The sequence below is a fragment of the Leuresthes tenuis genome, unplaced genomic scaffold, assembly GCF_036924035.1.
Source record: "Leuresthes tenuis unplaced genomic scaffold, fLeuTen1.0.hap1 SCAF_6, whole genome shotgun sequence".
Classification (NCBI taxonomy): Eukaryota; Metazoa; Chordata; class Actinopteri; order Atheriniformes; family Atherinopsidae; genus Leuresthes; species Leuresthes tenuis.
Genome location: NW_027325360.1, coordinates 643,647 through 666,391, shown reverse-complemented (window position 1 = coordinate 666,391; position 22,745 = coordinate 643,647). Strand labels below are relative to the sequence as shown.

The window sequence follows — 22,745 nt, the reverse complement described above, 5'->3', positions numbered from 1 at the left end:
ACCTCTCACCACAAAAGGGTATTGATCGGAGGTTTAATAAAGACTGATCTGATTCAGCAGGGGAAGGCTGGCAGGGACAGATGTTCTTTTTGCTTCCAGTCTGAGACCAGAGCAGATGTTCATATCCCAAGAAAAAGCTGATGATTGACCTTGTGTTTGAACTGCAGCTGCTGTTATTCAATCATCATTGGGAAGCTTTAGTTTCAATACAATACAGAATAAAAATGATGTAAAAACAAGTGAATTGTGTCTCATGAAGTGACTTTAGATGTAAATGAGCATAAAAAGCATCAGACTGAGCAATAATGAAGAGGAAGAACATGTTTCTGTGGGTTTCAGCTGTTCAGGACACGAAGGAAACTGTAACACCGTGTTTGTAGATCTCTGCTGGGGCGATAAACTGTGAATATTAAATTCTGATTTTCTTCAGCGTCGAACAGAAAAACATCACAGCAGCTGTGTTCTCAGCCTGATAACAGCTCTGCAGCTTATTGATCCACTTTCACCCCACAGTGAAGCCTGATAACAGCTCTGGGAATATTTTCTCTGGTTTCTGACCAACAGAAATGAGTCTGATGATGGGACAGGAAGTGTGACGACACAATAAACCAGTCACTGGCTTTTCTACAATAACTCTAAGTTTAAACTCAGAGCAACATTCCCCTAAAAATCTGCTTTATTTCAGCCACACAGATGAATAAAATGGACTTTTATGGGATGTGCTGCAGGTCTGAGGTGTAGAAATGATGTTTGTTAACAGATTAAATGAAGCGGATGAGACACAACAGGAAATATGTAGAAGTTAACAGAAAGTGTTCACATGTCAGACTGTGCTGTAGACAGATGCATTAGAGCATTATCTGCATCAGAAACTGATGAACGTGTTCTTCTGAGCCGACCTTGGTCTTTCCAAACAGCAGCAGGTGTGTTGGAGATAAGAGTTTCCAGCAGGACACGGAGACCATAAAGCAGCCGGCGCTGCAGCAGACTGAAACACTTTTATGATGCTGCTGGTGGTTCTGTTGGTCGTCTGGCTGAACTCGTCCTCTGCTGCAAAGGTAAGTTCCCCTCAGGTGAAGGACTCCACAAACAGAAGGACCTGTATCCTGGACCGGACTGGGCTGGGCTGGGCTGGGCTGGACTGGACTGAGCAGAACAGAACAGAACTGGACCGGACTGGACTGGACTGGACTGGACTGGACTGGACTGGGCTGGACTGGACTGAGCAGAACAGAACAGAACTGGACTGGGCTGGACTGGGCTGGACTGGGCTGGGCTGGACTGGACTGAGCAGAACAGAACAGAACTGGACTGGGCTGGGCTGGACTGGGCTGGGCTGGACTGGACTGGACTGGGCTGGGCTGGACTGGGCTGGACTGGGCTGGGCTGGGCTGGACTGGGCTGGACTGGACTGAGCAGAACAGAACAGAACTGGACTGGACTGGACTGGGCTGGACTGGACTGGACTGGACTGGGCTGGACCGGACTGGGCTGGACTGGGCTGGACTGGGCTGGGCTGGGCTGGGCTGGACTGGACTGGACTGGGCTGGACTGGACTGAACTGGTCCCGTTCCATCAAGGTCTTAGACTCACTCCCCAGGAACCAGTTTGCCTTGGAAGATCCTGCCAGGAGCTAACATCTAAGGCCAGACCTCAGTGTCATCAGAACCTCCTCCAGCTCTTATTCTACCTTCAACCGTTCTAAAGCTGATGGTTCTCTACCAGAAGAAGGCGGAGTCCCCCTCCGTCAGCAGGACTGAGGGCGCTGCTCCACTTGGTTCAATTAAAACTTAAAGTCATAATGACCTCACACAGGAAGAGTAACGACACTTTAGCTTTCAAAGTGTCCTGCAGCTTTGGTTTCTGCAGCTCTCTTAAGGTCCCACCACAGCATTTCAGTCAGGCTGAGGTCTGGACTCTGACTGGACCGTTGCAGCACCTTGATTCTGTTCTTTTCCCACATTCTGCTGTAGATCTGCTGCTGTGTTTGGGATCTTTGTCCTGTTGATGAGCCAGTTTCAGCCCAGCTTTAGCTGTGGGACAGATGGCCTCACATCTGACTCTAGAATACTTTGGTATCCAGAGGAGTTCATGGTGGACTCAATGACTGCAAGGTGCCCAGGTCCTGTGGCTGCAGAACCAGCCCAGATCATCAGCCCTCCACCACCGTGCTTGACAGCTGGTATGAGGTGTTTGTGCTGATCTGCTGTGTTTGGTTTCCTCCAAACGTGCTGCTGTGCATTAGGACCAAACATCTCCACTTTGCTCTGGTCTGTCCAAAGGACATTGTTCCAGAAGTCTTGAGCTTTGTTCAGATGCAGCTTTGCAAACCTAAGCTGTGCTGCCATGTTCTTTTTAGAGAGAAGAGGCTTTCTCCTGCAGCCCTTCCAAACAAGCCATCCTTGTTCAGTCTTTTTCTAACTGTGCTGTCATGACCTTTGACCTTTAGCATGCTAACTGAGGCCTGTAGAGTCTGAGATGTAGCTCTGGGCTTCTTCACCTTGGGGTGACCTTTAACCTTTAACATGCTAACTGAGGCCTGTAGAGTCTGAGATGTAGCTCTGGGCTTTTTCACCTTGGGGTGACCTTTAACCTTTAACATGCTAACTGAGGCCTGTAGAGTCTGAGATGTAGCTCTGGGCTTCTTCACCTTGGGGTGACCTTTAACCTTTAACATGCTAACTGAGGCCTGTAGAGTCTGAGATGTAGCTCTGGGCTTCTTCACCTTGGGGTGACCTTTAACCTTTAACATGCTAACTGAGGCCTGTAGAGTCTGAGATGTATGACCTTTAACCTTTAACATGCTAACTGAGGCCTGTAGAGTCTGAGATGTATGACCTTTAACCTTTAACATGGCGTCTTTGTTACCTTGGTTTGCTTTAAAATCATTACTGGTCGTGGCATCTCTGACTTTGTATCTGTGAGCTGGCTCCATGTGGAACCAACAGTGGAGAATTTGTTCTGTCCCTTGAACAAAATGTCTGTTTGTATTCAGAGGTATATAGGGAAAGAGGGTTTTATTGATTGAATATTGATTGATTGAACTCTGGGTCTTTGATGCATTTTTGACAAAATATCGTCAATTACTGGAAACCAAAACTAAATAAAATCATATTCATAATAAAAATTGGTCTTAAATGAAGACGCGGTCGGTGAGAGAAGTCATTCGTTCACCTCGCCGTCCGCCATGACACCTGTAACCACGGTAACACAAATAATTTCTGTGTGCAGCTGGGCGTGGTGCAGACGGAGGGAGGCCTGGTCGAGGGCCAAAGTTACAGGATGGGTCTCTTCAGGACCGTGGACGTCTTTAAAGGCGTCCCCTTCGCTGACGTCCCTGGAAAGTGGGAGAAACCAAAACCTCATCCTGGGTGGAGTGGTAAGAAGCCGACCTCACCTGGCTGCAGATGGGCTCAGGTGTACTCCGGCAAAGCAACTCACGAAACGTTTGTTTGTCTTTTCCAGGAATCCTGAAGGCCACAAAGTATCGAGATCGCTGCCTGCAGGTGACGCTGCTGCAAACAAAAACCCAGGGCAGCCAGGATTGTCTCTACCTGAACGTCTTTGTTCCGCAGGGAAAGTCCTGTGGGTAGCACCCTCTCACACATGCACAAACTCGTCCTCTCATGGAAAAATGTCCCCATGAACACGCCCTCACGTTGTCCTCATAAACCAGGAACGTCCTCACTGTAACTTCAGGACTTCCTTTGCTCACCTTTCAGTTCTTCTGTATAAACATACGGCCTCTGCAGCCACTCCGGGTCACCATGATCCTGCAGAGTTTGTTAACTTTGTTTCAGTCACAGCAGCATCCAGTGGACACCGGAGGTACTGCAACGCTTTGATTAACAAGCCTTGTCTCCAGTGTCCTCCAACCTGGCTGTGATGGTGTACCTGTTCGGAGGAGCCTTTCTGCTGGGTGCATCCAACGATGTGACGTTCCTCGGAGACTCTCTTTATGATGGGAAGGAGATGGCCGACAGGGGCGGAGTCATCGTTGTGACAGTGAACTACAGAGTCGGTACTCTGGGCTTTCTCAGTACCGGAGATGCCCGAATGCCAGGTGTGGAACAAAAACAGTACTTTTTAAATCAGCTTTTTATAAACTGGACCAATTTTATTTGATGATTATTGTATTATAATGAATTAGATTGTAATCGGCTTGAATTGGGTTAGGGTTAACCCATTGTTGTGACTTGGTGCTAATTAACTATTATTATTATTATATTATTATTAAAGTAACTATTACTGATAAAATGTTGCTTTTTGTATCACAACAAAAACGGCTTTAAACGGCAGTAATAAAGTAATTTATGATTGTTTTTGTATTAATTATGAGGGAAAACGGCATGTGCAATGACAGTTATAATGGACCGATGACAGAGCCCTGAGGAATCTCACTGGTTGGCTGGATGATGGATTCTGTGGTTCAGTTTGAACCAACTGAGAGGAGCAAGACGGTATCTGTTTGGACAGAACCAGTGTGTTCTGGCTCAGTATGAGTGTGTGATTTCATATGAGTAAAGCCGAGGTGATTCAGGTGTGCTGGGACAGTGCTGGCAGCCCACAGAGAGTCCCACGTTCTCCTCACTGAGCTGCAGTTTCTGACATGACTCCCTGCACAGCTGCTGATGAAGATTTTGGATCAAAATGTAAAATATTTCCATGTTTGAACAAGATTTGGATTCGGAAGCAGAGCTCAGGCTGAACTGATGCTCAGGTTTGAGTGTTTTGGATAAAGGTTTTCATGAAGCTAACTTCCTGTCTGCCAGGTAACTACGGCCTGTGGGACCAACACGCCGCCATCTCCTGGGTTCGCAGGAATATCGAGACGTTTGGAGGAAACCCCGATAACATGACCATCTTTGGCCAATCAGCCGGAGCCGCCAGCGTCAGCTTCCAGGTCAGAGGTTACAAATCCGCTGATTTAGAGGAACTGAAGCTGCAGCTGTCAGGTGGCGACAGCAGTCATGATGTTTGTCCACCTGTGCTCCTCAGATGCTGTCTCCCTACAGTAAAGGGTTGTTCCGCAGAGCGATCAGTCAGTGCGGCGTGGCCCTCAGTCCCTGGGCCCTGCAGAGGAACCCCATGGCCCTCACCAAGAAGGTCTGCAGACCGCCTGCTGCTCTGCATCAACATCTCATCTGAAGCCTGAAGCCTATCAGCTCACATTTTACCCTCAAACACATTTCATACAGAAATCACCACCTTTAAAGCATCATAATTACGATAATGATAAGATACTGATATCTAAAGGAACAAAAAGACTGACATCAACAAATCTGCTGCAGTTTAAACAGCTGAGGGGGGGAATAAAGACTCAGTTTACCCAAAGGAGACTCCATCTCAGATTAGGTACCAGGAGGGACTTTTCATCAGAACCCAACTGAATCATACAGTAAAGCGTTTCTTACAGATTGCTCGGAAAGTTGGCTGTTGGAGAATGAATGAAGACGAGATGCTGAAGTGCCTGAAGACGGCCGATCCAGTGGGTCTGACCAAGGCGGGAAAAATCGATGTGATGCTTATTCTGGGAAAAGGTGAGAACCCTGCAGCCTCCCTGGAGTTAGTTCTGAAAGCAGCTTCTGTGCTGATACCCAGGATGCTGCCTTTAAGGTTAATGCAGACAGAATCTGTGTGTGATGGACCCCCTGCAGAGAGGTGAGCTTTTACCTGCAGACACACGTCTTTATGGCCTCCGCAGGTGTGGTTATGGACCTTCTGGAGCTCGCTCCGGCGATCGATGGCGATTTCATCCCAGAGGAGCCCAGAAACCTGTTTCACAACGCGGCTCGGTTTGATTACCTGGCCGGCATCAACAGCATGGACGGACACATCTTCGCTGGAGTCGATGTTCCCTCCATCAACAGCAAGAACGCCAACACCACCGTGTGAGTACAGGGTGAAAAGCTGACCTTTAAGTTCAATATAAACTGCAGTACAGCTGATTCAAAGGCATGAAAACGAACACAATAAGTCAAACATTAAGTTATCTGTAGTCCCACAAAACTCAGCTCTGGGCCCACTGCACTTCAGTCTCTGTCAAATAAAAAATACATGCAGGTTTCAGCAGAATTCAGGTGACACATGAATGTTCTACTGACAACATCTCAGGTGAAAATAGCATTTAGTGACAAAAAAAGTGACAAAAAAGTGATTTAATCAAACCAAACATGTGTGTTATCGTCATTTTCATCTTTCCGTTTGTGACCTCCGTCCCTCACATTGGAGGAAACATTTAGTTCAGTTTTTATCTATAAATCGTCTCAAGGCAGACTTCAGAGATACAGAACAACAATTCAAGTCAATTAGGATCCAATTCATTCAATTCCAATTTAGTTAAATTCACACAGAGCCAATTAAATAAAGCAGATTTCACTGAAACTTCTCTCTGATCCTGAGCTGCACTGTGGAGAGAAAAAACTCCCTTTTAACAGGAAGAAACCTCCATCAGAACCAGAACCAGGAAGAAACCTCCATCAGAACCAGAACCAGAACCAGGAAGGGTCCATCTGCCTGGACCAGCTGGGGCTGAGAGGACAGGAAAGAGGGGACAACAAGCAGCGTAACACCAGGCCAGAGACACCTGCTGAGAGAGAGAAACACAAGTTAATGACAGCAATGATGTCATCTGTACATGGAGGGAGGAGAGGTGCATCATGGGAGCTCCCCCAGCAGGCTGGGCCTATAGCAGCAGAACTATGGGATGTTTCAGGCTCACCTGAGCCATCCCTAACTATAAGCTTTATCAGAAAGGAAAGTTTCAGCCTGATCTTAAAGGTAGAGAGGGTGTCTGCTTCCTGAAGCCAAACTGGCAGCTGGTTCCACAGAGAGGGGCCTGATAACTGAAGGCTCTGCCTCCCATTCTGCTTTTAGGGGCCTGATAACTGAAGGTTCTGCCTCCCAGTCTGCTTTTAGGGGCCTGATAACTGAAGGCTCTGCCTCCCATTCTGCTTTTAGGGGCCTGATAACTGAAGGTTCTGCCTCCCAGTCTGCTTTTAGGGGCCTGATAACTGAAGGCTCTGCCTCCCATTCTGCTTTTAGGGGCCTGATAACTGAAGGCTCTGCCTCCCATTCTGCTTTTAGGGGCCTGATAACTGAAGGCTCTGCCTCCCATTCTGCTTTTAGGGGCCTGATAACTGAAGGCTCTGCCTCCCATTCTGCTTTTAGGGGCCTGATAACTGAAGGCTCTGCCTCCCATTCTGCTTTTAGGGGCCTGATAACTGAAGGCTCTGCCTCCCATTCTGCTTTTAGGGGCCTGATAACTGAAGGCTCTGCCTCCCATTCTGCTTTTAGGGGCCTGATAACTGAAGGCTCTGCCTCCCATTCTGCTTTTAGGGGCCTGATAACTGAAGGCTCTGCCTCCCATTCTGCTTTTAGGGGCCTGATAACAGAAGGCTCTGCCTCCCATTCTGCTTTTAGGGGCCTGATAACTGAAGGCTCTGCCTCCCATTCTGCTTTTAGGGGCCTGATAACTGAAGGCTCTGCCTCCCATTCTGCTTTTAGGGGCCTGATAACTGAAGGCTCTGCCTCCCATTCTACTTTTAGGGGCCTGATAACTGAAGGCTCTGCCTCCCTTTCTGCTTTTAGGGGCCTGATAACTGAAGGCTCTGCCTCCCATTCTGCTTTTAGGGGCCTGATAACTGAAGGCTCTGCCTCCCATTCTGCTTTTAGGGGCCTGATAACTGAAGGCTCTGCCTCCCATTCTACTTTTAGGGGCCTGATAACTGAAGGCTCTGCCTCCCATTCTGCTTTTAGGGGCCTGATAACTGAAGGCTCTGCCTCCCATTCTGCTTTTAGGGGCCTGATAACTGAAGGCTCTGCCTCCCATTCTGCTTTTAGGGGCCTGATAACTGAAGGCTCTGCCTCCCATTCTGCTTTTAGGGGCCTGATAACTGAAGGCTCTGCCTCCCATTCTGCTTTTAGGGGCCTGATAACTGAAGGCTCTGCCTCCCATTCTGCTTTTAGGGGCCTGATAACTGAAGGCTCTGCCTCCCATTCTGCTTTTAGGGGCCTGATAACTGAAGGCTCTGCCTCCCATTCTGCTTTTAGGGGCCTGATAACTGAAGGCTCTGCCTCCCATTCTGCTTTTAGGGGCCTGATAACAGAAGGCTCTGCCTCCCATTCTGCTTTTAGGGGCCTGATAACTGAAGGCTCTGCCTCCCATTCTGCTTTTAGGGGCCTGATAACTGAAGGCTCTGCCTCCCATTCTGCTTTTAGGGGCCTGATAACTGAAGGCTCTGCCTCCCATTCTACTTTTAGGGGCCTGATAACTGAAGGCTCTGCCTCCCTTTCTGCTTTTAGGGGCCTGATAACTGAAGGCTCTGCCTCCCATTCTGCTTTTAGGGGCCTGATAACTGAAGGCTCTGCCTCCCATTCTGCTTTTAGGGGCCTGATAACTGAAGGCTCTGCCTCCCATTCTACTTTTAGGGGCCTGATAACTGAAGGCTCTGCCTCCCTTTCTGCTTTTAGGGGCCTGATAACTGAAGGCTCTGCCTCCCATTCTGCTGTTAGGGGCCTGATAACTGAAGGCTCTGCCTCCCATTCTGCTTTTAGAAACTCTGGGAACCACAAGGAAACCTACAGCCTGTAAATATGAGTCTGATCTTTCCCCAGCTTTTTACACTCTGATGCCTGCTGGACTGGTTTAAACTCAGCGGTTTGTCCTCCACGCTGGTAACATGTGTTTGGCTTTTTAAACACGATGTTTTCTTTATCTAAAGCAAGTAATTTCAACTTGTGACAAAGTCATCCGATTGTAGAATAAACAAAATCAAAGACGGAATGACAGAGATAGGATATAAATACCTGTTTCAGGTGTCAATATGAGCTGAGCTCAGCGCAAACAGTCAAACGGCTGCTCCTGATGATGCTGATGCTGATGCTGATGGTGATGATGCTGATGGTGATGATGGTCCCATTTCACCCTCAGAGAACAGGTGTCACATCTGCTGGCTGGTCTGACCAAAGCGAAAGGGAACGCGGCCGTGCCTTCGGCCGTCAGCGTTTACTCGGCTCACTGGGGTTCGTTTCCAGAGCCGGCGGTGGTGAAGAAAACCGTGGCTGACATTGAGACTGACTTCCTGTTCCTGGTCCCCACTCAGGTCGCCCTGGAGCTCCACGCCAAAAACTCCAGGTTAGGTTGACCAGGTGCACACACCTGATCAAACTGCTCAGTTTAACTGAAACTGTATTGATCTAAATCCTCTTTTTTATCCCTCAGTGGCGCCCGTACCTACTCGTACCTGTTCAACATGAAAACGCGGATCCCCGGGTTCCCACGCTGGGTGGAGGCGGAGCACGCCGAGGACCTGCAGTACCTGTTCGGTAAACCGTTCTCCGTCCCGCTGGGATACTTCCCCCGACACAGAGACCTCTCCCGCTACATGATCGCATACTGGACCAACTTCGCCAAGACCGGGTAAACTCCCAGCATGCACTGCACGTTGAAAGTCTGACCGTGAGACATGGGGTCAGTTGGTCTAGTTTTGGAAATGTTTCCAACCCTTAAGGCCCTGCATGTTTTCCATGTTTCCTCCAACAAATAAATGGGTCTTCATCAGCCTCATGCTTCAGGAGCTGAAGGCCTGACCCGATACTGCTGCACCGTGACCTTATTCAGGGCTAAAGCCAGCTAACTGACCCGATACTGCTGCACCGTGACCTTATTCAGGGCTAAAGCCAGCTAACTGACCCGATACTGCTGCACCGTGACCTTATTCGGGGCTAAAGCCAGCTAACTGACCCGATACTGCTGCACCGTGACCTTATTCGGGGCTAAAGCCAGCTAACTGACCCGATACTGCTGCACCGTGACCTTATTCGGGGCTAAAGCCAGCTAACTGACCCGATACTGCTGCACCGTGACCTTATTCGGGGCTAAAGCCAGCTAACTGACCCGATACTGCTGCACCGTGACCTTATTCAGGGCTAAAGCCAGCTAACTGACCCGATACTGCTGCACCGTGACCTTATTCAGGGCTAAAGCCAGCTAACTGACCCGATACTGCTGCACCGTGACCTTATTCAGGGCTAAAGCCAGCTAACTGACCCGATACTGCTGCACCGTGACCTTATTCGGGGCTAAAGCCAGCTAACTGACCCGATACTGCTGCACCGTGACCTTATTCGGGGCTAAAGCCAGCTAACTGACCCGATACTGCTGCACCGTGACCTTATTCGGGGCTAAAGCCAGCTAACTGACCCGATACTGCTGCACCGTGACCTTATTCGGGGCTAAAGCCAGCTAACTGACCCGATACTGCTGCACCGTGACCTTATTCGGGGCTAAAGCCAGCTAACTGACCCGATACTGCTGCACCGTGACCTTATTCAGGGCTAAAGCCAGCTAACTGACCCGATACTGCTGCACCGTGACCTTATTCGGGGCTAAAGCCAGCTAACTGACCCGATACTGCTGCACCGTGACCTTATTCGGGGCTAAAGCCAGCTAACTGACCCGATACTGCTGCACCGTGACCTTATTCGGGGCTAAAGCCAGCTAACTGACCCGATACTGCTGCACCGTGACCTTATTCGGGGCTAAAGCCAGCTAACTGACCCGATACTGCTGCACCGTGACCTTATTCGGGGCTAAAGCCAGCTAACTGACCCGATACTGCTGCACCGTGACCTTATTCGGGGCTAAAGCCAGCTAACTGACCCGATACTGCTGCACCGTGACCTTATTCGGGGCTAAAGCCAGCTAACTGACACGATACTGCTGCACCGTGACCTTATTCGGGGCTAAAGCCAGCTAACTGACCCGATACTGCTGCACCGTGACCTTATTCGGGGCTAAAGCCAGCTAACTGACCCGATACTGCTGCACCGTGACCTTATTCGGGGCTAAAGCCAGCTAACTGACCCGATACTGCTGCACCGTGACCTTATTCGGGGCTAAAGCCAGCTAACTGACCCGATACTGCTGCACCGTGACCTTATTCAGGGCTAAAGCCAGCTAACTGACCCGATACTACTGCACCGTGACCTTATTCGGGGCTAAAGCCAGCTAACTGACCCGATACTGCTGCACCGTGACCTTATTCAGGGCTAAAGCCAGCTAACTGACCCGATACTACTGCACCGTGACCTTATTCGGGGCTAAAGCCAGCTAACTGACCCGATACTGCTGCACCGTGACCTTATTCGGGGCTAAAGCCAGCTAACTGACCCGATACTGCTGCACCGTGACCTTATTCGGGGCTAAAGCCAGCTAACTGACCCGATACTGCTGCACCGTGACCTTATTCGGGGCTAAAGCCAGCTAACTGACCCGATACTGCTGCACCGTGACCTTATTCGGGGCTAAAGCCAGCTAACTGACCCGATACTGCTGCACCGTGACCTTATTCGGGGCTAAAGCCAGCTAACTGACCCGATACTGCTGCACCGTGACCTTATTCGGGGCTAAAGCCAGCTAACTGACCCGATACTGCTGCACCGTGACCTTATTCGGGGCTAAAGCCAGCTAACTGACCCGATACTGCTGCACCGTGACCTTATTCGGGGCTAAAGCCAGCTAACTGACCCGATACTGCTGCACCGTGACCTTATTCGGGGCTAAAGCCAGCTAACTGACCCGATACTGCTGCACCGTGACCTTATTCGGGGCTAAAGCCAGCTAACTGACCCGATACTGCTGCACCGTGACCTTATTCGGGGCTAAAGCCAGCTAACTGACCCGATACTGCTGCACCGTGACCTTATTCAGGGCTAAAACCAGCTAACTGACCCGATACTGCTGCACCGTGACCTTATTCAGGGCTAAAACCAGCTTGTTCTAAACTCTGCACATCTGTCTTAACGAGATGGAACTGGCATAAACTGGTTGAACTGGTAAAGGTTTCAAACTGTTCTGAACAGATTGTTTTAACTTGTTCCAGTTTAATGTCCCTCCTTGAACAGTCTGTTTGGGATTGGGTCTAAAATACAAGTTGATGGTTTAGAAGAGACTATTGCTGTTGTTAGCTCAGAGAGATCAACTGGGCAGAAGCCGTCTGAATACAAATCAGGTTCTAAAGATACTTCTAAAGCTGCTCTACTTGATGATACATCAGTGATAATAGTGGGAAGGATTCATCCCGATTGAGAGTTAAAGGAATACATGGGTTAGGGTTCCTGCTAACCCTAACCCAGGCTCAGCAGAGCTGATTAAATTGGTTTAAACATTTTTCTTCTCCAGTGATCCCAATAGAGGCGACAGTAGAGTCCCAGTTCCCTGGCCCCCCTTCACCCCAAACCACCGACCTTATCTCACGATCAACCACAAGATGACCAGGTCCTCCGTAAAGTAAGGCCTCCCTCTGTCCTTCTGCTGTCTGTCTTCTTACTCTGTGGCTTCTTTCTCCTTCAGAATGAAGAGTCTGCATGTGTCATCACCTTAAAGCGTTATTTTACCCTCATCCAGATGTTAACACAATTATAATATAAAGCATTTAGCATTACTTGCTGCTAAAAGAATGAAATGTCACTCAATAAAAAGATCTGCCCATTTTCTATATTAATCAAACTGAGGGTGGTGGGGGGGTGGAGCCTATCCCAGTTGGGCGAGAGGCGGGGCACACCTGGACAGGTCCATCACAGCGCAGAATAAAAACACATTTTGCAAATAAGCACTTTATATTAACTTTATACTTCATTCGGTTTCTTGGAGAATCTTCATCAGACTCGTCTCCAGCGGCTGGTTTGCAGTAAATTAACCGTTATGTGGTCAGCAGGTGGCGCTGCAGGTTGTTGTAATATCCGGGGGGAGGAGCTCCACCATCCGGGGGGGAGGAGCTCCACCATCCGGGGGGGAGGAGCTCCACCATCCGGGGGGGAGGAGCTCCATCATCCGGGGGAGGAGCTCCACCATCCGGGGGGAGGAGCTCCACCATCTAGGGGGAGGAGCTCCATCATCTAGGGGGAGGGGCTCCACCATCTGGGGGGAGGAGCTCCATCATCCGGGGGAGGAGCTCCACCATCCGGGGGGAGGAGCTCCATCATCCGGGGGAGGAGCTCCACCATCCGGGAGGGAGGAGCTCCATCATCCGGGGGGAGGAGCTCCATCATCCAGGGGGAGGAGCTCCATCATCCAGGGGGAGGAGCTCCACCATCCGGGGGGGAGGAGCTCCATCATCCGGGGGGAGGAGCTCCATAATCCAGGGGGAGGAGCTCCATCATCCGGGGGGAGGAGCTCCATAATCCAGGGGGAGGAGCTCCATAATCCAGGGGGACGAGCTCCATCATCCGGGGGGAGGAGCTCCATAATCCAGGGGGAGGAGCTCCATCATCCGGGGGGAGGAGCTCCATAATCCAGGGGGAGGAGCTCCATCATCCAGGGGGAGGAGCTCCTCATTCACTTTCCACATTTAACTGTCTTCCCAGTTTGACTTGTTCACCTGTTTGTTCTTCACCTGTTTCTTCTTCACCTGGAGACAATAAAGAATTCAGAGTCTGAGAACTGAGAGGAAACCTGTGATTTGTCTCCTCAGCTATGACCTCAGGTCATACTACGTCAAATACTGGACTGAAACCTACAGCAGGCTGCCGGCGGCGAAGAAGCACGAAGAAGAAGTCTGATCACCTGCCTCAGCATCACTGGTTTTTATTCTTCTTACTGGATAATTACAACACTTAATTCATTCTAAAGGTCCTGTATGTACTCTGCTTCTTTAATAAAACCCTTAAACCACCTTAAAGTCTTTATTTCACATCCTGTCAAAGACCCGATGGAGTCATGGAGCTTGGGCGCCATCTCAGCTCGGATGTTAGATAAAAACAGGCGTGGACCATTAAAAGTGTAGTTTATTGTGTTAAACTGAACTCAAAGGTCTGATTCAAACAGCCACAAAGAACATCACTCAGCATTTAAAGCTGAGCCTCACCTTAATTCAGATAAAAGGGTTAGAGTTACATCTCGGCTTCATGCCGCCTGCAACCAAATCAGACTCAAAGTTACGCAGAAACAACCTTTTTCCTTTAATTCTGTCCCAACTTGTTCGGATTTCGTTGGTATGTTCCAGCAGTTGCTCTCAGAGCTGGATGGTGTCTCTTTAAACAGTTCTGGATATTTGTGTTATTTTCAGAGGGACACAACACCAACACGAGTGTTCTGTATTTAGCCTGGACCCGGTCCAGTCTGGTCCAGTTTAGCAGCAGAATGTGAGCGGATGAAATTCTATATGAACGCTGCTCCGATCCACAGAAAAGCTGGAACTGAAAGTCATCAGATTTCATGTTTGGTTCAGTTTATCAGTTCCTGGTAAACATTAAAGAGCTGATTCAGAGGTGTGGGCGGAGCCTGATCAGAGGTGTGGGCGGAGCCTGATCAGAAGTGTGGGCGGGGCCTGTTTCAGAGGTGTGGGCGGGGCCTGATCAGAAGTGTGGGCGGGGCCTGTTTCAGAGGTGTGGGTGGAGCCTGATCATCGGTGTGGGCGGAGCCTGATCATCGGTGTGGGCGGGGCCTGTTTCAGAGGTGTGGGCGGGGCCTGATCAGAAGTGTGGGCGGGGCCTGTTTCAGAGGTGTGGGCGGAGCCTGATCAGAAGTGTGGGCGGGGCCTATTTCAGAGGTGTGGGTGGAGCCTGATTCAGAGGTGTGGGCGGGGCCTGATCATCGGTGTGGGCGGAGCCTGATCATCGGTGTGGGCGGGGCCTGTTTCAGGGGGTGTAGGTGGAGCCTGATCAGAGGTGTGGGCGGAGCCTGATCAGAAGTGTGGGCGGGGCCTGATTCAGAGGTGTAGGTGGAGCCTGATCAGAGGTGTGGGCGGGGCCTGATCAGAAGTGTGGGCGAGGCCTATTTCAGAGGTGTGGGCGGGGCCTGATCAGAAGTGTGGGCGGGGCCTGATCAGAAGTGTGGGCGGGGCCTGATTCAGAGGTGTAGGTGGAGCCTGATCAGAGGTGTGGGCGGGGCCTGTTTCAGAGGTGTGGGCGGAGCCTGATTCAGAGGTGTGGGCGGAGCCTGATCAGACCACTGGTGCTAACCAATGAGATCCCTCCAGGGGCGTGGCCATAGGTGCAAAGGCGATGAAAGATGGAGCCAAACCAGCTGAACCAGATCCTCCCCGTCACTGAAGTCACGGCTCTAATAATTAATCTGCATCCGGGTCCTCCCTTCATCACCACCTGGACAGCTACAGAGTCTGAGCTCCGACTTGCCTGCAAAGCAGCAGGGAAACTTCTTCTCCAACCTCTGAAACTTTAGCTGTGAACCGACTAAAACTGATTATGTCATAATTTAACCAACGCTATTAAAAACAATGCAAGTTGGAAAACCAACGCAAAAATGAGTCCCGTTCATTGAGCCGAGCTGAGGAAAAACTGCAGTTTTACCTCATCCAGAAAATACAGCAAAAACAAATCCAGGTTAGTTTCCACCTTTATTTAACTGACAGTCAAAATCTAAATTCCATCCATCTTCTATTCCTGCTTCATCCGTAGGTCGGGTCGTGGGGGGGTGGAGCCTATCCCAGCGGTCAATGGGTGGGAGGCGGGGTCACCTGGACAGGTTCATCATCAGAGGGCCACACAGAGACAAACGAGACAAATGAGACATACAAAAACAAGCACAAGTAGCAGCAGTCACACACAACATAGCTGTGGACAGATGACCTGAACCCACAGGAAAACACATCAGCTGCTTAGCGAGCCACTGGGCTGATGAACGTGGCACAGGACCTACATGATGACCCTGCTTAGTTCTGAGTGTGTAACACAGAGCCACAGCCCCCAACACAGACCAAAGTGTGTCGTTTGGTTTCTAGAAATTAGATTCGATGATGTTCAATTAAACATCGCTGAAAGTTAAACTGTGGAGCCAAACATAGAACCTGGAGCAGCAGCACTCAGTGAAAGCTGTTCTGGAGCCAAAGAAAGACAGAAAGTAGACCTCCTCCTGTGGACCTCCTCCTGTGGACCTCCTCCTGTGGACCTCCTCCTGTGGACCTCCTCCTGTGGACCTGTGGACCTCCTCCTGTGGACCTCCTCCTGTGGACCTCCTCCTGTGGCCCTCCTCCTGTGGACCTGTGGACCTCCTCCTGTGGACCTCCTCCTGTGGACCTCCTCCTGTGGCCCTCCTCCTGTGGACCTGTGGACCTCCTCCTGTGGACCTCCTCATGTGGACCTCCTCCTGTGGACCTCCTCCTGTGGACCTCCTCATGTGGACCTCCTCCTGTGGACCTCCTCCTGTGGACCTCCTCCTGTGAACCTCCTCATGTGGACCTCCTCCTGTGGACCTCCTCCTGTGGACCTGTGGACCTCCTCCTGTGGACCTCCTCCTGTGGACCTCCTCATGTGGACCTGTGGACCTCCTCCTGTGGACCTCCTCCTGTGGACCTCCTCATGTGGACCTCCTCCTGTGGACCTGTGGACCTCCTCCTGTGGACCTCCTCCTGTGGACCTCCTCCTGTGGACCTCCTCCTGTGGACCTCCTCCTGTGGACCTGTGGACCTCCTCCTGTGGACCTCCTCCTGTGGACCTCCTCCTGTGGACCTCCTCATGTGGACCTCCTCCTGTGGACCTGTGGACCTCCTCCTGTGGACCTCCTCCTGTGGACCTCCTGATGTGGACCTCCTCCTGTGGACCTGTGGACCTCCTCCTGTGGACCTCCTCCTGTGGACCTCCTCCTGTGGCCCTCCTCCTGTGGACCTCCTCATGTGGACCTCCTCCTGTGGACCTCCTCCTGTGGACCTCCTCCTGTGGACCTCCTCATGTGGACCTCCTCCTGTGGACCTCCTCCTGTGGACCTCCTCATGTGGACCTCCTCCTGTGGACCTGTGGACCTCCTCCTGTGGACCTCCTCCTGTGGCCCTCCTGATGTGGACCTCCTCATGTGGACCTCCTCCTGTGGCCCTCCTGATGTGGACCTCCTCCTGTGGACCTCCTCCTGTGGACCTGTGGACCTGTGGACCTCCTCCTGTGGACCTCCTCCTGTGGCCCTCCTGATGTGGACCTCCTCATGTGGACCTCCTCCTGTGGACCTCCTCCTGTGGACCTCCTCCTGTGGACCTCCTCATGTGGACCTCCTCCTGTGGACCTCCTCATGTGGACCTCCTCCTGTGGACCTCCTCCTGTGGACCTCCTAATATGGACCTGTGGACCTCCTCATGTGGACCTCCTCCTGTAGACCTCCTCCTGTGGACCTCCTCATGTGGACCTCCTCCTGTAGACCTCCTCCTGTGGACCTCCTCCTGTGGACCTCCTGATGAAAAGCCTGCAGCAGATCCAGGTTATCAGCTGCTGCATTAAACTGATTGATTGGGTCCTGGTTCTGCTTTGTTCTGCTGACCCACATGTTCTGCTATGTTCTGCTGACCCACATGTTCTGCTACGTTCTGCTGACCCACATGTTCTGCTTTGTTCTGCTGACCCACATGTTCTGCTTTGTTCTGCTGACCCACATGTTCTGCTTTGTTCTGCTGACCCACATGTTCTGCTTTGTTCTGCTGACCCACATGTTCTGCTGACCCACATGTTCTGCTGACCCACATGTTCTGCTGACTCAGCTCCAAACTGGTGGTTTGTCCCTTTAATGCTTCAGTCTGTTTCTGCCCCCCCACCCCCGCCCCTGAACAGCTGACAGCAGAAGAAGAAGGCCAGCTGCTTTATTTATAGCAGAGTCTCTCAGAGTCTCAGACCGGATCAGTCCTGCACGCCTCCTCCGCCCGTCATGCCCGGCAGCCAGAACCGAAGCCGGGCCAGAGACCGGAACAACGTCCTGAACCGGCCGGAGTTTCTCTCCCTCAACCAGCCGCCCCGCCGGGAGCAGGCGGCGGGGGAGGGCCGTGGGGCCGGTGGTCCGAGGAGACCCGTGTTCAGACAGCAGAGTCAGCAGGAGGACGCGGGGGGGAGGTAAGGCCCAGAGGCTCCGCCCACTGACATTTAGACCGAAGACCCGATCCTGAAGTTTAAAGCTCAGACTTTACATGTGTACAGGTTCTGGTCCGGGTGCTTCACCTGGTTCTGAGTCCAGAGAGCTGAGTTTCTGTCAAACTGAGCTTCTAACAAACAGAACCGGACTAATTACAAGTAAACATTTCTGCCAACTAATGCTGACCACGTCTGAAGGTTTTAAAGCGGCGTAACCTGAAACTCCAGAGATCCTGTTCTGAGTCCAAAGTCCTTCCAGTTCAGAACCTGCCTGGGAATCCTTGTGTTTTAAGGTTTCCCCACAGTGGCACAGGAAGAACCATCTGTGGAACTGAAGCTCTGCCAGCAGCTGCTCCCTGAGAGCTCGGCTGCTGTTACAGAGGCTGAATGCTGACAAACAGCTGGACGGCTCAAACCAATGCCCCAGAGCATTGTGGGAACTGTAGTGCTCCTAACTCTGGAAAGCTTTTGACCTGTAGCAGACAGGGAGTGACTTTGTATTTAAGATGTTCTGGATTGAGCCGAACAGATAGATAATAAAGACTTCCTGTAGAGGGCCGGTGTGGCTGATCCCAGGGGAGACACCTGCTGAGACTTTCTGTCCTTTTTATCTGGCTGTTTGAGGTGTTAAAGCTGTTCAAACTGATGAAATCTAGGTTTTTTAAATGGAGTCTGGCTGGTCATGTTCAATCAGTGTCTGTGTGTGGCCCTCAGGGGAACCAGAGAGTCCTCTGAGAGGGGGGAGGCAGCAGATGGGGGTCCGAAGGAGGCGTCCCGCTGGCCAGAGCAGGACTGCATTCAGCTGAACCCCAGCTTCAGAGGCATCGCCATCAGCTCCCTGCTCGCCATCGACATCAGCCTGTCCAAGCGTCTGGGCATGTGTGTGGGAACTCACAGCCCCGGGGCCCCGCTGCGCTCCATGGTGACCCTGCTGGCCCTCACAGGACACGCCCTCCCCTGGATCTGTGGGACCCTCATCTGCATCTGGAGGAGCAGCACCCTGGCAGGACAGGAAGTGCTGGTCAACCTGCTGCTGGGTGAGACAGTCTCTGGGTGTCCCACCCGTCTGTCTCTGGGTGTCCCACCCGTCTGTCTCTGGCTGTCCTAACCTCCCACCCGTCTGTCTCTGGCTGTCCTAACCTCCCACCCGTCTGTCTCTGGGTGTCCTAACCTCCCACCTGTCTGTCTCTGGGTGTCCTAACCTCCCACCCGTCTGTCTCTGGCTGTCCTAACCTCCCACCCGTCTGTCTCTGGGTGTCCTAACCTCCCACCTGTCTGTCTCTGGGTGTCCCACCTGTCTGTCTCTGGGTGTCCTAACCTCCCACCCGTCTGTCTCTGGCTGTCCTAACCTCCCACCCGTCTGTCTCTGGGTGTCCTAACCTCCCACCTGTCTGTCTCTGGGTGTCCCACCTGTCTGTCTCTGGCTGTCCTAACCTCCCACCCGTCTGTCTCTGGGTGTCCTAACCTCCCACCTGTCTGTCTCTGGGTGTCCTAACCTCCCACCCGTCTGTCTCTGGCTGTCCTAACCTCCCACCCGTCTGTCTCTGGCTGTCCTAACCTCCCACCCGTCTGTCTCTGGGTGTCCTAACCTCCCACCTGTCTGTCTCTGGGTGTCCCACCTGTCTGTCTCTGGCTGTCCTAACCTCCCACCCGTCTCTCTCTGGGTGTCCTAACCTCCCACCCGTCTGTCTCTGGGTGTCCTAACCTCCCACCCGTCTGTCTCTGGCTGTCCTAACCTCCCACCCGTCTGTCTCTGGGTGTCCTAACCTCCCACCTGTCTGTCTCTGGGTGTCCCACCTGTCTGTCTCTGGGTGTCCTAACCTCCCACCCGTCTGTCTCTGGCTGTCCTAACCTCCCACCCGTCTGTCTCTGGGTGTCCTAACCTCCCACCTGTCTGTCTCTGGGTGTCCCACCTGTCTGTCTCTGGCTGTCCTAACCTCCCACCCGTCTGTCTCTGGGTGTCCTAACCTCCCACCTGTCTGTCTCTGGGTGTCCTAACCTCCCACCCGTCTGTCTCTGGCTGTCCTAACCTCCCACCCGTCTGTCTCTGGCTGTCCTAACCTCCCACCCGTCTGTCTCTGGGTGTCCTAACCTCCCACCTGTCTGTCTCTGGGTGTCCCACCTGTCTGTCTCTGGCTGTCCTAACCTCCCACCCGTCTCTCTCTGGGTGTCCTAACCTCCCACCTGTCTGTCTCTGGCTGTCCTAACCTCCCACCCGTCTGTCTCTGGCTGTCCTAACCTCCCACCCGTCTGTCTCTGGCTGTCCTAACCTCCCACCCGTCTGTCTCTGGGTGTCCTAACCTCCCACCTGTCTGTCTCTGGGTGTCCCACCTGTCTGTCTCTGGCTGTCCTAACCTCCCACCCGTCTCTCTCTGGGTGTCCTAACCTCCCACCTGTCTGTCTCTGGCTGTCCTAACCTCCCACCCGTCTGTCTCTGGCTGTCCTAACCTCCCACCCGTCTGTCTCTGGCTGTCCTAACCTCCCACCCGTCTGTCTCTGGGTGTCCTAACCTCCCACCTGTCTGTCTCTGGGTGTCCCACCTGTCTGTCTCTGGCTGTCCTAACCTCCCACCCGTCTCTCTCTGGGTGTCCTAACCTCCCACCCGTCTGTCTCTGGGTGTCCTAACCTCCCACCTGTCTGTCTCTGGGTGTCCTAACCTCCCACCCGTCTGTCTCTGGCTGTCCTAACCTCCCACCCGTCTGTCTCTGGCTGTCCTAACCTCCCACCCGTCTGTCTCTGGGTGTCCTAACCTCCCACCTGTCTGTCTCTGGGTGTCCCACCTGTCTGTCTCTGGCTGTCCTAACCTCCCACCCGTCTCTCTCTGGGTGTCCTAACCTCCCACCCGTCTGTCTCTGGGTGTCCTAACCTCCCACCCGTCTGTCTCTGGCTGTCCTAACCTCCCACCCGTCTGTCTCTGGGTGTCCTAACCTCCCACCCGTCTGTCTCTGGGTGTCCTAACCTCCCACCCGTCTGTCTCTGGCTGTCCTAACCTCCCACCCGTCTGTCTCTGGCTGTCCTAACCTCCCACCCGTCTGTCTCTGGGTGTCCTAACCTCCCACCTGTCTGTCTCTGGGTGTCCTAACCTCCCACCCGTCTGTCTCTGGCTGTCCTAACCTCCCACCCGTCTGTCTCTGGGTGTCCCACCTGTCTGTCTCTGGGTGTCCTAACCTCCCACCTGTCTGTCTCTGGGTGTCCTAACCTCCCACCCGTCTGTCTCTGCAGCCTTGATCCTGGATCTGATGACGGTCGCTGGGATGCAGAAGCTAGTGAAGCGCAAAGGGCCGTGGGACTTACCTCCGGGGTTTTTGGACTACGTTGCCATGGATATGTATTCCTTCCCCGCTGCCCACGCCAGCCGAGCCGTCATGGTGTGCAAGTTCCTGCTGAATCACCTGGTGTTGGCGGTCGGTCTCTCCTCATCACACTTCACCAATTTAACATTTAGTATGAATCAAATGAACTTCTGGACCTGAGGTCTGCCACGATGCTAAAACAGCCTCTGTCCTTCAGGTGCCCCTGAGGATCCTGCTCTACCTGTGGGCGTTGCTGGTGGGCGTGTCCCGGGTGCTGCTGGGTAAACATCACCTGTCGGATGTCAGCTGTGGGTTCGCTCTGGGCTTCTTACATTTCAATTTGGTGGAGTCCGTTTGGCTTGATTCTGCAACCTGTCAGACCCTCATCTCCATCGGCACTCTGCGCTGGAGTCCGCTGGTTTAGAACCGAGTCGGACTGGTTCAGAACCGGGTCGGACCGGTTCAGAACCGTGTCAAACTGGTTCAGAACCGGGTCGGACCGGTTCAGAACCGAGTCGGACTGGTTCAGAACCGGGTCGGACTGGTTTAGAACTGGGTCGGACTGGTTCAGAACCGGGTCGGACTGGTTCAGACAGGAGTAAGACTGCTACAGACTGATGCCGTGCAGTTTGGACTGATTTTCACGGATACTATTGGATGGCCCTGCCTGCCAGATCTTTCCACCAATCAGCACTTTGAACTGGATTCTTCTGGTTTAAACTGAGCTGAACCGATTCAGAGTAAATTGTGTAAATTGATTAATGTCTGATTAGGATTGTTCTGCTGGGTTTAAGATGGCTACAGATTGGTAGACTGTTCCGATTTTAAGTGTCTGTACAGTCAGTATACAGTACAGGCTGCTGTTGCCATGGTCACTTCAGTAAACACCATTGTGGCGTGTGAACATGGGCGTGATGTCATCAATGATCAACTGCGCATGCGGGTCACTTCAGGAACGCGAGCTGTTCACACAGAAACCAGATAATTCAGATAAGAAGCTGCCAAACCTCTTAAAATCAGCAGTTTGCGAGCGCCACCCGGTGGAAGGATGGAGAAGCTCAGAGAGGGTGCTCCAGTTCAGGTTCTGGGGTTTTCATTGCATCTGGACTCTGGGTTTATTATAACTTTTATTTTTTACTCTTGAGAGAAGGATGGATTGTGTCTCTGGTCAAACTTCCTGTTTTTGTTTCTTTTTTTGGGCAAGAAAAAGAGAAAATAATTAAATATGATTTAATCAGATTTATTCATCAGTCTGAAACTTTTGGGTTATCACAACAGAAGGAAACAAGATGGAAGAAGTCAACAAATTCAAATTTAACACTTAAACTGAAAGGTGGAGGACTGAAAGGTGGAGGACTGAAAGGTGGATGAATGAAAGGTGGATGAATGAAAGGTGGAGGACTGAAAGGTGGATGAATGAAAGGTGGAGGACTGAAAGGTGGATGAATGAAAGGTGGAGGACTGAAAGGTGGATGAATGAAAGGTGGAGGACTGAAAGGTGGATGAATGAAAGGTGGAGGACTGAAAGGTGGATGACTGAAAGGTGGAGGACTGAGAGGTGGATGAATGAAAGGTGGAGGACTGAAAGGTGGATGAATGAAAGGT

General features: G+C 51.8%; 2 protein-coding genes across 2 annotated transcripts; both read left to right on the top strand.

The window, feature by feature from the left end:
• Positions 1–975: 975 nt before the first annotated feature.
• LOC140309293 (bile salt-activated lipase-like) lies at positions 976–13,670 on the top strand. Its single transcript, XM_072387112.1, has 12 exons — positions 976–1,058; positions 3,232–3,379; positions 3,466–3,585; positions 3,866–4,063; positions 4,773–4,903; positions 4,999–5,106; positions 5,417–5,540; positions 5,705–5,891; positions 8,933–9,136; positions 9,224–9,421; positions 12,185–12,292; positions 13,476–13,670. The coding sequence occupies exons 1-12, from the start codon at positions 1,002–1,004 to the stop codon at positions 13,561–13,563; spliced, it is 1,671 nt and encodes a 556-aa protein (XP_072243213.1). The 5' UTR covers positions 976–1,001; the 3' UTR covers positions 13,564–13,670.
• A 3,944-nt stretch (positions 13,671–17,614) lies between these two features.
• LOC140309302 (inactive phospholipid phosphatase 7-like) lies at positions 17,615–21,620 on the top strand. Its single transcript, XM_072387123.1, has 4 exons — positions 17,615–17,829; positions 18,562–18,884; positions 21,070–21,251; positions 21,358–21,620. Exons 1-4 carry the CDS (start codon positions 17,648–17,650, stop codon positions 21,562–21,564), a joined length of 894 nt encoding a protein of 297 aa, XP_072243224.1. The 5' UTR covers positions 17,615–17,647; the 3' UTR covers positions 21,565–21,620.
• Positions 21,621–22,745: the final 1,125 nt, after the last annotated feature.